At 35.6% G+C, this 13,856-nt stretch overlaps 2 protein-coding genes across 3 annotated transcripts; both read right to left on the reverse strand.

Moving 5' to 3' along the window:
* Positions 1-83: 83 nt before the first annotated feature.
* LOC125205702 (E3 ubiquitin-protein ligase AIRP2-like) lies at positions 84-3,289 on the reverse strand. 2 transcript variants are annotated; one of them, XM_048104772.1, is made up of 6 exons: positions 3,124-3,289; positions 2,792-2,963; positions 1,039-1,201; positions 831-897; positions 530-746; positions 84-445 (listed from the first exon to the last, which is right to left on the reverse strand). In XM_048104772.1, exons 2-6 carry the CDS (start codon positions 2,881-2,883, stop codon positions 235-237), a joined length of 750 nt encoding a protein of 249 aa, XP_047960729.1. In that variant the 5' UTR covers positions 2,884-2,963; positions 3,124-3,289; the 3' UTR covers positions 84-234. The 2 variants fall into 2 exon arrangements, with proteins under 2 accessions (XP_047960729.1, XP_047960728.1); XM_048104771.1 differs by having other exon boundaries at positions 2,792-3,289.
* Positions 3,290-6,482: 3,193 nt separating this feature from the next.
* On the reverse strand, positions 6,483-12,401 carry LOC125205701 (probable LRR receptor-like serine/threonine-protein kinase At1g67720). The gene is made up of 15 exons (XM_048104770.1): positions 12,122-12,401; positions 11,410-11,950; positions 10,780-11,291; positions 10,556-10,688; positions 10,401-10,472; positions 10,256-10,324; positions 10,106-10,177; positions 9,879-9,947; positions 9,471-9,634; positions 9,133-9,386; positions 8,608-8,734; positions 8,466-8,531; positions 8,197-8,383; positions 7,988-8,120; positions 6,483-7,038 (listed from the first exon to the last, which is right to left on the reverse strand). The coding sequence occupies exons 1-15, from the start codon at positions 12,192-12,194 to the stop codon at positions 6,721-6,723; spliced, it is 2,790 nt and encodes a 929-aa protein (XP_047960727.1). The 5' UTR covers positions 12,195-12,401; the 3' UTR covers positions 6,483-6,720.
* Between the last annotated feature and the right edge of the window lie 1,455 nt (positions 12,402-13,856).

The raw sequence follows: 13,856 nt of genomic DNA on the forward strand, positions 1-13,856 counted from the left end.
CTAACTCAACATACTACTTTTCCGTTTGCAAGACCTTTTTCATAATTAGAGTTCAAGAATAGGATTTTCTTGCATTTTACAAATGAGAAGAGAAGAATACTCCAATTTTAAGGTTACTGAAAGATGAGCGCACGGCTTCTTATTCATATACATACATATTGAGACAGCTACCGGACTCTATTTACATTTGAGGTCGGCTTCTTCTTCTATATATACCCTCAATCCCACATCATATTAAATTAAATATTCATAATACATCAAGAACAGAGCATCTGGTATATCTTTAGGCAGATTTCTGACATACAGGTAGAATCGCCTCAAGTCCTCCGTCGAGACAGCGCCACGCTCAATCACTTCATCCTTGCCGGTCAGCTCCCACAAGTCTCTTGACTCGACTCGTCTTAGACTACCACGGCAAAAGGGGCATGACTCGGATCTTGTGCTCCTGAAAGTTGAGAAAAGGAGCGGCATTTATATTTATACCATATCATGAGAATGTGCAATGCAGTATATTCTCTAAGTTACTTACCAATCTCGGTAGCAGTTGATGCACATCGCGTGGCAGCAGTTAGGCATGACCATCTTGGTGCAAGCCTCCAAGCATATTCCACATTCGTCGTCTCTCTCTGAATCTCCTCCATCTCCTTCCAATCTCTTCTTGCTCGAAAAAGCAATGCTTTTGCAGTCACCATCATCCACCTCCACCAAGTCATAATGGAGCTGCTCAAGCGACGGCAATATCAACCCTGCAAGTTAAGCGATCATTAGAGGTCATAACATTATGGTAATTCCCATTAGTTGGGTGTAAAGAAACAGATGCAACAAACAACCATAGAATTCTTTCATAGTCGCTTTGCGCCCAATTGTTGAAATCTTTGGCCTTCCATCTGTATATACCTGCCAAAAATGACAAAACAAACCAAATTACTCAAAACAAACCGAAGACAAAAAAATCTTGGTTCAAACAATGTTTTGACTGCTTTAATTCTTGGCCTCTTGGGTAAGTCAACTAATAGTAAATTTTTACTACATTCATACCTTATAAATGAGTATGTGAAAGGGGTTTAAGATTCTTGGTAGGAAATATGCGCAGGAACAGTCGATCCATTTTAGAAAATACAGAAACAGAGGTGACAAGTGATTGTAGACCAATTTCATTTGAAGACGCGCACCTCCCTTAGCTTTTGGGATTGCAGCAGCCCTAGAAAGCCATAAAATATGACACAATCAGACAATGAAGTCATCATTTTCTGTAATTTGACATAGGATAGGAACATAGCCGAGACATAACAGAATCAGATGAGATATAATAAATTTGCAATAGAGTGCCTTTTGGTTTTGATCAGGACAATAGATTCTAAGATTTAGGTGCGACCAAACAAACATTGCTTGCAGCAGAGCCATGGTGAAAATATAAAGTTGACAAGAATAATGGATATGAGACAATATCAACATTCAAATTTGCAATATCATCCAACGACAAGCCAAAACAGATTACTGTGGCACAATCTATGCTCACATAGGTCAGAAACCATTTGAATCTCTAGGTTTTCTTTCCTGGTTGGGGTTCTGGTGCACATCAATCATCATCATATTCTAGATTACAAAGATGCTAGTCCTAGACAGGATGGCTTTGATAGTTTTGGCCTTCCACATCTATAACCTTTCGTCATTTTCTTATTCGGTAAACATAACCATCAAGGTTTTGTTCTCTTTGGTGGTCATGAGAAAATGAGGAGTAAGAAAATCTCTCCTTTAAATCTCTCATTTCTTTTTCATCCTTTTCTAAGAATTTCGCACCTATTCCTCATTTTTACTCAAAGAAGATAAAGTTTTATAACAAGAAATACATCGTGAAGCCCTTGGAATGAAAATAAGGAATAAGAAAGTGTAAAATGCTTTTTTATAGAAAATGATGGAAAGGAAATGAGGGATTTAAAGCAAGAGAACTTTCTTCTCCCTCATTTTCTCATGATAAATTCAACCACCGAAGAGGACGCAACCCAAAAAGAAGAGGCACTAGCTTACAATTGAAACGAAAGTAATTTGATTAGTGTATTCAAATAGATCTCTAGCCATAATGCCACTGCAGGAGATTCTCAAGCAGCATTTCAACACTAGAGGCATGCATACTTGCATTATCAGAAATGGAGGCTATTTTAGGTCCTTGGAAATGAAGGGTAGGCTTAAAAGCATTAGGTAAATCTTTACCACATAAAAGGATTTGCAGATAAGGAAGGAAGGTTTAGCTGGATAAGTCTTTCATGAAAGAGATGTGGGAAAACGCGGAATGACATAAAAATATTGCATTCCCAGATTAATCATCAGTGCAAAAGCTAACACATATTCCCCTTTCAACAATACAACATTGCATAGCAGAGACCTAAAAACAACAAAGAAGACTTTCACATTGGACAAGAATCAACATTCGGCCAAAGTAAAACCCACAGAAAAAACACAAATCTTTCCATTTCAGCAACAACCAGATACAGCAACATGTAACAGCCACAAAAGACATGCAAAAATTTTATGTGAATTAAGGTAAAGCAACAGTGACTTCACATGGGAGGACTTAACAAAAACAGAACCCATGTCTCGAATTGAATAAGCAGCACAATCATTGACTTCTCTGCTGCAGTACTCATCAACAAAGAGTAATTACTATGAAATCAAACCCAGTATAGCCAAATACATGCACAGAAAAGGAGAATTGCAGAAAAATAGGAAAAATAAATTATTAGTACTATTACTTAAAAAGAAAAGGACAAAACAAGGTAAAAGGAGAGCTTACATAGCATTTGCATGTTGAATATCAGTCTCCAACAAACTCAAAGAATCATTGTACGAAGTCCTCGCCAATTGCTGGTGATGCATCATCTCCATCTTTTTCTTCCCCTTTTCTTAAAATTCTCTTTTTATATGATTAATTCAAAGCTGCTCCGTTTAGCAAGAAAACTGCTTTTCTGCCCCAATAGAAAGTTCAAAGGCAAGAGAGAAGTCTTTTTTAGACAGCTATAGAGGAGTCCAAGAAAAGAGAAACACAAAGCTTGCTCTTTTTTTCAGAATTGAGAATACAAGACTACAAAAAGCTCAGAAAAGAAATATAGAGAGAGAAAAATAAACCGAATTCCCTCTCCCTCCCTCCTTTCCTATCCAGTCTGGGTCCCTTTATTTTCAAGAATCAAATTTCACCATCAGTCTACCCTTTCTCAAGTGGAATTTGAGCTCGGTAGTTTTGTTGGCTCTAATCTACGATGTAAGAGAGAAAATGAATTGGTTTCCAATGATAAACAAGAGTTGGCTTTGATTCTTGGAAACTTATATCTTGCCTTCTGCAATAAGATCTCGACATTAAAAAAAAATGATTATTAAAGAACGGACCATAGAATATAATAGGGGAATTATTATTTTGTTGGATATATTTTAAAGATAGAACTCAAAACAATGTCAAGGGATTGTTTGGTAAATATTTAAAATTTTTAAAACAAGACTTTACTTGTTTAATTAACAAAACGAAGCGTTATTTAGTACTATAATGATTCGATTCTTGATTAATTTTATTTATTGCGTCCCTAATTGAAAGTCAAAATTGAAGCAGTTGGCTGCTGAACTGCTGATTTGGTTATTAATGGATTATTTTCTATACTGCTTTGTTTGGTGAATATTTTTCTAAGTTTTTGGTATAATTATTGTACAAGTTAGGTATTTGCTTGCTCGAAACCAATGTGGTGTCTAAGGTCATCATTATTTAATTTTTGTGGCCGTGAATAATCAAGTACTCCTATTTCATTATTTTATAAGACTATTAAGTTTTAAGAGAGATCAAATGCATCTTTGTTAAGATACGAACTGGTGGGTCTATATTTAATTATACTAATGTTGCTTGATAATCACGTCCATGGACCACACGATACATGTGGCAAACAACTAGTCTAAATTATATCTTTGGTGGAAAATGTATAAAATTATTAAGTAAGTATACCCTTTTATATTGATTGACAGCAAAAAATAAGCTAGATATATTTCTCTGTACTAGCACATACTTATTATTAATAATATAAGTTATAAATGATTTGTTATTTTGAGCTAAATTATCTTATTAATTGAATTGCATTTCATTGTTAACTGAGATCATACTATCAAATAATAATACTCCGTACTATAATCTTGTATGAGTAAATTTATATCATCGGTTGTAAATTTAATTTTTGAAGTATTTTTTTTATGGTGAAGAGAGTAGTAGTATCTACTTTGAGAGAGTAATTTACAATAAACGGAAGAGGACAAATTTTTATAGACAAATTAATTATATTTAAAATAATTTTTCACAATTTACTGATTATTGCAAATCAATGAGGAAATAAATTTTAAAAATTATCAAGCAATACCGAATATATTTACCAAGTAGTAGTATGTTCTTGTACTTAGTTAAAGTCCGAGAAATGGTTTGCTTGATAAATTTAATATGGAATTGATTAAGCAAATGATTACCGAGCTACAGTTGTGATAGATCGGTATAATTAGACTTATTTTAATAAGTACTATAATTACCAAGGAGTACCAAGCAATCATTAGCTCGAAAATAAATAGCAGTAAATAATCGTCTAATGTAATTAATCTATAATTTTGTCAGAATTTGTTTCAAGTGGTCATTTGAAAAGAAATAAATCAATTGTCGAATACTACTAACTTGATAATTTACATGTCTTAGTCCTAAATAAGTGCTCGGATATGTAATGAGAAGTCAATTACCGAGCAAATGTATTGTTCGGTAATTACTTAACAAAAATGCAGTAACAAATATGTTATCTATAAGAGTAGCCGAACATATTATTGCTCACTAAAGCCTGTTTATTATAGTTGAAATGACTTTATTTGCTAGTAGTAGATTTTATGATAAAAAAAAAGAAATTAAAAAAAAATATTACCTAATTGATTATACAATAATTGAAGACGTAACTTAAGAAAACAACTTTATGTTAGATCTTTTGCATGTTTCTAATTTAGACAACAAGACTAATGGTAGAAAATAATTACTATGTTTTACCCTTTTGGAGTAATATGTTAATTAGTCTAGTTGGTAAACGACTACACCGACATTTGAATGAAATCGCATTTAAGCGCAACAAAATACGCAAGTTTTGTTGAGAATTCATTGGATTTTTACTACTCCGTACATATTTGAAGGCAATCATATGCAGTATTTATTTGAAAAAAACAAGTTTTGTTGAGAATTCATTGGATTTATTATGCCATTCTTTTTTTTCTTTTTTTGAGTTAATCGTAGTGCCGTATTTATTTTACAAAAAATAGTTTTGTATTTTGGTGCATTAAATCCATAAAATTCGAGGTCAATCCCAAGTATCCTCACAAATTGATAAACTCCTCGGTTTCTATCTCTTTCTTTCAATATTAAAAAAAATATACAGCGACTCCAAAACTAAGTTCATGCCAACTTTTTTTATAATCACTATTAATAAGTTTATACATTACTTCAAATAATAAAACACATAATTTTGCGGTTTATTTCATGGGTGAAAACATGTGATGCATTAATTCAGACAATGGGTTGTTGTGTTGTACTTGTATCCCATATTCCCATCGTCAATTATGTGACCAGATTGTTGAAAAATAATTGTGTAGTATGATCGATAATATAAAGAAGCTACATTAATTTTATAAGGAAAAAAATACAAATGTAGTACTCCCTTGGTTCCGCAGTGTTAAAGGCATTTCATTTTGAACGCTCATTTTTTTTAAAAAAAATTTATAAATAGTTAAAGCGAAGAAAAAGTAAGTAAGAGATAGAATAGTGTAGATAAGACATTATTCTCTCTCACTTTCCTCTCTCCATTTAACTATTTATCATTTTTTTTAAATCTAGTGCAAAAAATGAAATGTCTGTTTTATTGTGGAAGGATAAAGTAAATTGTAAATTATCAAACAATACAATTGTACATTTTGTACTAGTAAATAAAAAAAAATTGGTCTGGATCCAAATCCAGGCAGAGGTTGACTGTCAAATAATTTATGCTCCATACAAAATTGCACTTTCTGATCAGATAAAACTTTCAACTTTCATCAATCCCTTTTCTTCAACAATGCCAGAAATTATGCATTTCTAATTTATAAATAAAACGCGTGTGCCGTTGTTTATATATCTTGCTCGTTTTTAGCTAAGAAAGGGATGACTTTGTGTTTTCATTCATCTTGTGCATCATGACTTGACTATGTCATCTCAAAGAAATTCTTAGGTACTGGGTCATTTCGATTAGCACAGCCATGAGTCCAATCCAACACTTTGAATTTGCCTTCATATTATAAGCTGACTGATGCGACAATGTACCTTATTTTTATTAACCAGAAATAATAGTTTATCACCAATCATCATCCATTTTATGTAGAAGTTCTATATTGGCAGCCTTTGACTGTTGGAATTTATCACTGTTATGACCGTGTGAAAATGGTAATGCCAGCAAGACTGCAAAAGCCCCCAATGAGGCATGTTAATATTAACAAAATCTAATAAGTAATTGTTTCATGCCACGTCATTAAAGAAGATGCATCTTTGATGCAAGTTTCAGTCACTTGTAAAAGAGTGAAATTAAGCACATTTAGAGTGTGTATCTACAATGATGCTATTTTAGGTGGGATAGTATAAACATGTAGTAAAAATCCTAGATGAGATTGAGGTATTAGATGGTGGTTGATGGTGGATTGTTATCTTGCTGATGGGAACAATGATCCATTGGAAATGTCAGGGCTTTGGATGTCAAGGAAGCTTGTTAGGAGTGTTTTTCTAGAAGATTGTCCTCTTGTACTTCCCGATGAGTCTAACTTATCGGTTCCTTTCTCGATCTTGACTGCATCCTGTATGGCCAATATGATTTCTTGCATTCTTGGCCTCACCGAGCTGTGTTGTTCCACACACTGAATTGCTGCTTCTGCTATTCTCCAAACAGATTCAACTTTCACAGTCCCTGCCAGTGCAGGATCTATGATGCTGATCACGTCTCCTTTGCGGATCAGAGACCTTGCCTAGCGAAGATCAATACAAGCATATGAGAATTATGTTTGCATTCATTCTCTAGTAGTAGTAACAAACAAATACTACTATGCAACACCTACTATTTTAAGATTAAAAAAGACTTGCATATCAGGGTTGAGAGCTGTGTGCTGACAGCACTTCATTTCTCTTGCATATATGATTTCTTAATATTCTAATAGATGTTTTACTCTTAAACAAGTTCTTTGAGCTTTAGAGGCGTGAGTTTCTCCTTTCGTGATACTTCTATGAGATCTGCATCTTAGTATAGTGTTTAGTCTTAAAAGTTTTCTGATAGGATTAGGTTCTGTAAATATAAGGCATGCAAACATGGCTATCATGATTTATATATTTTATTCTCTGATTTTGCCCATATTTCATTTACTATTCTACCTAGATTCTGAGAAAAACGGAAGAGATAACTAGTTATGTTCTACTAATGAGAAATAACTTCAGTTATAGTTCAAGTTAGTTTCTAATATGTTCAGGATGAGTTAAGGCAAACTCAGGCATTTTGTTTTATCCTTAGTTGTGTTATATATTGTGTACTCATCCAGCAGTGTTTCGACTCTAGAATCAGACCTTTAATTGGTTCCAATTTGTGAAACCTTTGGATTGTAGTCTATCCAGCAGACGGAAATCTCCTAACATGAGTCAACTAAGGTGTATATGCATGCTACTATAACTAATGGATCACCTCTTCTTTATATCTAGGGGCACATTTCTACTGCTTGTGTCTGATTTTGTAATTTCCTGATTATATGATTGGGATCCAGTTTGTTTCTTTCTTCTAATTAGATCCTACCCTTTTTTCTAGCTTCACTACTGAGATATGCATATCGAAGTTCAGATGTACATATGTGCCTTGGGAAGCTTTATGACATGAGCCCAGGAAAAACTTATAAACATGACTCATAACAGACAGATTTTGTGAGGGCTTACCCAGTGAACGATGCTCCAGTCAGAACTGTATTCTTCTATGGAGACAGGCTTCCTCCCCGAGATAAGTTCCAGCATAACAACACCAAAACTATATACATCACTTTTTTCCGTCAATTGTTGATTTGCGTAGTACCTGATAATAAATAATTTATCATCAGTTTCAACAGTTAAGGCACCATTTCTGCAAGCCACCTAAGTTTTCCACTTACTCCGGATCAAGGTATCCCACCGTTCCTCTTGCCACACTTGATACATGTGTCAGGTCTTCCTCAGCTTGCCTTGAGAGCCCAAAATCTGAAACCTTTGCCCTCATATTTATATCTAGAAGAATGTTGCTTGTTTTAACATCACGGTGGATTATACTGGGGTTGCATCCAGTGTGCAAGTACTCCAGACCTGTAGTGTTTTTGAAATAAAAATTTTGTGTTAATATTAAGAAATGGAATTTTTATCAGACAAATTGAATTATAGCGTCCACCTTTAGCTGCATCTTCAGCAACACGAAGGCGTGCTAGCCAGTCTAAGTGCTTCTGGTTGTCAGAACCTACGAGAAATTTATGTTTAAGTTTGTTATTATCCTCAAGAATCTTAGATTCCTACTTTAACAAGCTGATACAAACCGTGTATATGATCCCGTAAGGTCCCATTGTGCATGTACTCATAGACAAGCATGCACCGATGCTCCTCCTCGCAGTATCCAATTAGAGGAACCAAATTTCTGTGATGGATTCTAGACAACAGTGCGACCTGTAAGCAATAAGCTCGTTAATAAGTATGTCACACCCAAAATATTCATCTTTCGGCCCTGAGAAACAAAATTTCTTGAACAGATTATTGACTAGTTCGCAATCAGGTGTCAGTTTCTGGTCTCTCACCAGAGACTTAATGGTGCAAATTATACATACTATGCATTATCTGACTCTATTATATGCAGGTAGAATGTATGACAATTGTGGAGCATTCTGTAAAGTCTTGGCATACTTGGTCTAGTTGAGGTAACCTTGTTTCACTCTTTTCGATTCTCTAGTATGCTTTGTGTGGTTTTGAACTGTTTTGACTGGTTTTTAATTAGTTCAAGAGTTTGGCATGCTAATCTCTAGGAAAAATAATCATAGAAATTTTTTGTGGGGTCAATATCTGAGTACCTCTGTGACAAATTGTTTGGTCCCATGACTCGATGCATCGGCCATGATCTTCACCGCTACCTCCTTTCCATCCTTCAGCTTTCCATAGTAAACTGGTCCAAAGCTTCCTTTCCCAATATTCCTTGAAAAATTATTTGTAGCTGCTTCTATGTCTGGGAGCGGAATGTAATATGCCACCCCTTCATCCATCAAAGATCCACCTCGTGCCATTGAATATGTTGTTAACGGCTTGGAGCTGCCACGCCATGAGTTGCCTGATTCACAAAGAAAGTAAATGAATGGCAGACATGAACTTTGAAGGCACATATTAGTACTCCATAAAACAGTAAGGGCCCGACCTTTCTCATTCCTCTGTGAAATTTTCTTTGACCTATAATGTCGAAGTAGCAGTATGCTTGTAATGGAGAGAACAAGAAGAAGTGGAATCACTCCGATTGTTATCCCAAGTATTACTCTGTCATGTTTTTTTTTCACTGGTTTGAGATGCTGGTTGCCTTCATAACTGCAACAGAAAATGGATAGCCTTGGAGCATTCATGATATTAATATCTACTTTAATTGTAGAGCCACATCAGAACTTTGATCTGTTACTACAATTTGTGGCTTCTTTTCTTCACGAAGCCATTTATCTAAGTTTCTAACCATCAACTAAGTAGCCAAAAATCATCGTATAGTACGTACGATTAAGTGAAGTAAAACTAAGAATATGAGTATAGTTTCCTGGTTATGAATCATAGGCCAACTGACCTCAAAGTTAAGTTTTCTTTTAACAACGATTGAGGTATCTCCCCGCTCAGAGAATTGTTTTGTACGTACCTGCCAGATATAATACCAAGATTTTCACACAATGTTATATTTAGGAACTTCTGCAGGAAACCATCGACCAACTTTGGACTTGGTGGTTTTCTGAATTAACTGATGCTAAAAGCTTCAAATGATGAAACACAAACGAAAAAGATCTACTAGACACTTACAGTTCTTGCAAGTATGGCAGGTTACCCAGGTACGAAGGCAGTGGTCCAGTCAGTTTATTGTTCTCTAAATGCCTGCATATCCGATCGCATGAGGCTAACATATAGGGGTATAAGACTTGGTTTAAGAAACCACATGATTAAAGATCTTACAATATTTGCAAGTTTACGAGGCCACTCATGTCAGGGATCGTCCCTGTAAATGAGTTGCCATCCAGCCACCTGTATTAGTGAAACGTGTGAAAACTATCCTGAATGATGATTCAGAAATAAAGTGTTAATCGTGGAAAGTTCTTACAGCTCTGTTAATGCTTCTAAGTTATTAAGCTCCCTGGGTATCTCCCCCGTCATGTTCTTACCTGACAGAACACTGTACAAACAAAACACTAGCATGGTCGATTTATGTTTCTCTGCCATTTTATGACATTTGATCAACACAGTTGAGTGACTTACATTTTGGAGATCCTAGGTGGTGCTGTGGAGCTACAACTCACCCATCCCCAACTCGTCGGGATGCAAGGATCTCCCCCTTCCCTGGTCCATTCAGGTTGAACAAACATAGCACGCAGGACACTTAGGCTGCTCACTTTCGAATGGAAGAAAAGACTAGTAAGGTCTAATAAGTATTGGTGTATTGCAATTTCTCAAAAACGGATAAGGTGAGATCATGTCGTTACCATCTTTTGCATCTGTCTTGGCAGCAATCTCTAGATATCTGCTTATTTCCATCGCATTCAGAATTGGGCCTTGTGTTGAATCCCGAGTTTTGACAAACGCAAATGTCAGAACAAAATCCAGCGACACATTCATGTAGCTAGGTTCATACAGTGTGTAACTTGCATTGGCATTCTCAGCTATGTTCACCACCGCATTGCTGTAGTCAGGATTGTAAGGCTGCTCCATTTTGAATTTCCGCGTCTCATTTGATCCCAAATCTTGAATCTCAGCAAAGTATGCATAAGCTCGGGCATTAGCTGGAAAATCCTCTAGATTTAAGCGGTAGCTGAGGCTTCCTTTAGTCCCGATAACTGCAGTCTGCATCACTTTAACAGGTGGATATTCTCTGGTATTCACATTTATGTCTCTGGTAGTGTTGATTCTCTCTGTACCAGGTGCTACCCCAACCAGGAAATTCGGCCTTCGGTCAAGATCTGATTCCCATATACGATCATAGGGGTCATCGGGGTACCTGCACGAGAACTTCCATTCAGTCACATTGCAATGGTGAGCATCTATTATTCTGTGGAAACAAATTTTGCTTCACGGTTGTGCCGCATGCTGCAATGTGATTGAAGAAATGATTTAACCTTATAGCTTCTTGTGTTGGAGCACCAAAATTGACTCTTGCTGCCACGTTCAAGTAGAAATTATCTTCAAAATCCGTGGCATACATTGACAGGTTCAAAGGCCGCATCTCGAGAGTTGATATGAAGGGGGAGCCTGTGGTTGCGCAGCACACGCACACGTCCACAGAGTGAGACGGCGCCCTTATGATCATCTCCTTAACATACACTCTAGAAGCATCCATAACTGTCATCGTGGACCATTTTGTTGCATCCAGGTAGAGCTGGAACTTGGGGTACGCGCCTTGGCTCATGGAGGCCCCGTACAAGAAGGTGGCGCGGACAATGTAGCGCCGTCTTTCTTCAGTGCTGAGTGTGTAGCAGTACTTGTTACTGTCTGTTGGGAAATCCCTCCTTGTCTGATACTGCTGCTGTGAGTTTCCATTTGTATCTCCCACTCTCACTGACACACCGTCGCCTTGGATTCCGTTGTCTGAGATCCACGCCAGGCCGGTGCTGTTGTCGGTATAGTTTCCCGTGCCTCCACAGTCTATGCTGATGAACTCTGCAGGTTTGATGCTTTGCTAACTTTAGATTGTTTCTCATTTTTAAAAACCTTGATCTGATTTGAGATGCTTCATGCTAGATGAGTAATGATTCAATTTATGAAAACATAGCAGTCATGATGGTGATTCCAATTACTAAAACAAGAAATATGGAATCAAGAAGAACTCACCTGTAACTTGGCCAAAAATGGTGGGAATTATTAAACAAAGTATAACAACATACATGTATGTAAAATAAGCCATGTTTGAGATCAGAAACTGGGTATATTTTTCTTCATTCTTGATTTTTCTGTATTTTGTGGATCAAGGAATAAAGATGAGATGTGAAGGTGAAGGTGAAGGTGAGGCTAAAACGAAGAAGGTCATTATTATTCAACTTAACTTTAGCTTTTGTGACTAATGAGGATGTTCATAATTTTGAAAATTCTACTTTATCAAATTGAGCTTCGTTTTCAGTAAAGCTTTTCTTGCTTTGCTTTGGAAAAGAATATTATTAGTATACGACAGCGGTGGAAGCCATCAAAGTAAGATATTACCTTTATTTACTATCTCAATTATTAGGGTGAAATATTAATTCATGTGACAAGTAATGCAGCCTTTCTATTCTAAGTGGGGTTCCTTCTGCTTGCTAGAATTGCCATCTTCTTGCACAGGCCGTTGATACTGATTCGTTACGCGTTCACACACACACACAAATTGTCTATATTCGTGGACCATAGTTTTTTACAACGTGACAACGATTTCACTAGCATTGTCTCTCTCACTAAAACACGGTTTCCGGCTTGCTATATCGCCACATCATCATTCCCCTTGATTGGTAAAACCAAAAAATTGCTTTGAGGATCTACAGGAAGATTAAAAAATAAAAGATTTTATTCAAAGTAAGTAGTATTAAAAAAAATTATGATCTTATGGAGGAGATCAATCGGTTAGTCCTAGAATAACTTTTATCTGTTTCCAACACAAACAAGAAACTATGATCAGTATAACATACTTGATCTATATAAGGCTCACTTCAGTCCATGTTAGACCATCCGCAACCGCAAATACATGCTAGTCAAGGAGTATTTGTTACGCCGATGTGTTCATGTGAACTTATAAAGTTTCAATAATGAACTCAAATTAATTTCATCAAAGTGTGCAAAGTAGTAGTAGTACTATTATCTGAGGAAACATTTTCGTTTTGGTTTAGGAATTCAAATAATAGCTTGAAGATAATGATTTTTGGTGCATGGTCAATGAATTTTCATCATGTGTGGCTCTGACTATGTGTAAGGGAAGATTGCTTGATACTTGTTGGGGCCATGTATGTTAAAATTATTGAGGACCAGAAAAAACAGGTCACACTCATGCCATGCAAAAAGCATCTTTTCCGTATAAACAAACAAATCAAGATTGGTAAAAATATATAAATATGGTAGAAAATAAAATAAATCATGTTGCTTTAACCACTTTTGCTTTTGATGATCTCCTTTTTGTGTTGTCACTTTGCCCAAAGTTGTTTATCACTTTTTTCAACTTTGGAAAAGTATGCTTCCTTAAGCTGCTCTGCAACCATATCATCTGCTGCGCTAGCTTTATATTTGCAATTATTAATTATTAGTGTTAAAAATATTTTAAATAATTGAGTGAACTACATAAATGGTACCCGATCTTTATTTTATATCGCTTTTGGTACTTATAAATCATATTTTTAGTACCTGATGCAATTTTATCCCAAAATGCCCTCTAAACAAATACATTTTCTCATTTATGTCATAAAGGATATTTTAGGTATACATAAAATTAGTACCAAAAGTGATATTATAATATCATCTCTCATTCTCCTCACTCTTTATACTATTATTATTAATCAATATTAATATTCTTATTTTGATGTTATAAATTAATAATTAATTTATTTTT

Source organism: Salvia hispanica, chromosome 2, assembly GCF_023119035.1.
Source record: "Salvia hispanica cultivar TCC Black 2014 chromosome 2, UniMelb_Shisp_WGS_1.0, whole genome shotgun sequence".
Lineage (NCBI taxonomy): Eukaryota > Viridiplantae > Streptophyta > Magnoliopsida > Lamiales > Lamiaceae > Salvia > Salvia hispanica.